At 30.4% G+C, this 470-nt stretch overlaps 1 protein-coding gene across 1 annotated transcript in view; it reads left to right on the plus strand.

The window, feature by feature from the left end:
- CPNE3 (copine III) overlaps positions 1-470 on the plus strand; it is a 58,470-nt gene that overhangs the window by 19,637 nt on the left and 38,363 nt on the right. The window contains exon 4 of the mRNA XM_006880515.1: positions 38-109. Within this exon, the coding sequence (XP_006880577.1) occupies positions 38-109 (72 nt within the window). The remainder of the gene's footprint in view (positions 1-37; positions 110-470) is intronic.

Below are 470 nucleotides of genomic sequence, written 5' to 3' on the forward strand. Positions count from 1 at the left end.
AGAACTTCTTAAACCTATTTTCTTTATCTTCTCATAGATACTGGCTGAAGAAATAAAGGATAACAGAGTGGTCTTATTTGAAATCGAAGCAAGGAAACTGGATAATAAGGTGAGTAGTTTATATTGATGTAAATAAGAATATTTTTTTCTCCACATTGATTCATTTTTGAGCAAGAAGTAACTCCATTTAATAAGATAAACTCTGTCTTTTTTGCACATTAATTAGAGCATCAGTTACCTCCAAATCTGCCTTTCATTGTGTATGTTTAAGCAGAACCATTTTTCCTTTATCACTCTCTTCTAGATCAAATGAAAGTATTGGTCTAGCTTAGAAGAATGAACATAAGCATTAAGGTTACTATAAAAGTTATGAGAGGATGTATAATTGGAATACCTTTAATTCAGAACTAATGAGGTTCTTAATTTAATTCAGGTTAAATCGGGACTAAAAAGTCTTCATTATAGGCACA

This window comes from Elephantulus edwardii, unplaced genomic scaffold (genome assembly GCF_000299155.1).
Source record: "Elephantulus edwardii isolate Elephantulus edwardi_28Jun2011 unplaced genomic scaffold, EleEdw1.0 scaffold00008, whole genome shotgun sequence".
Classification (NCBI taxonomy): Eukaryota; Metazoa; Chordata; class Mammalia; order Macroscelidea; family Macroscelididae; genus Elephantulus; species Elephantulus edwardii.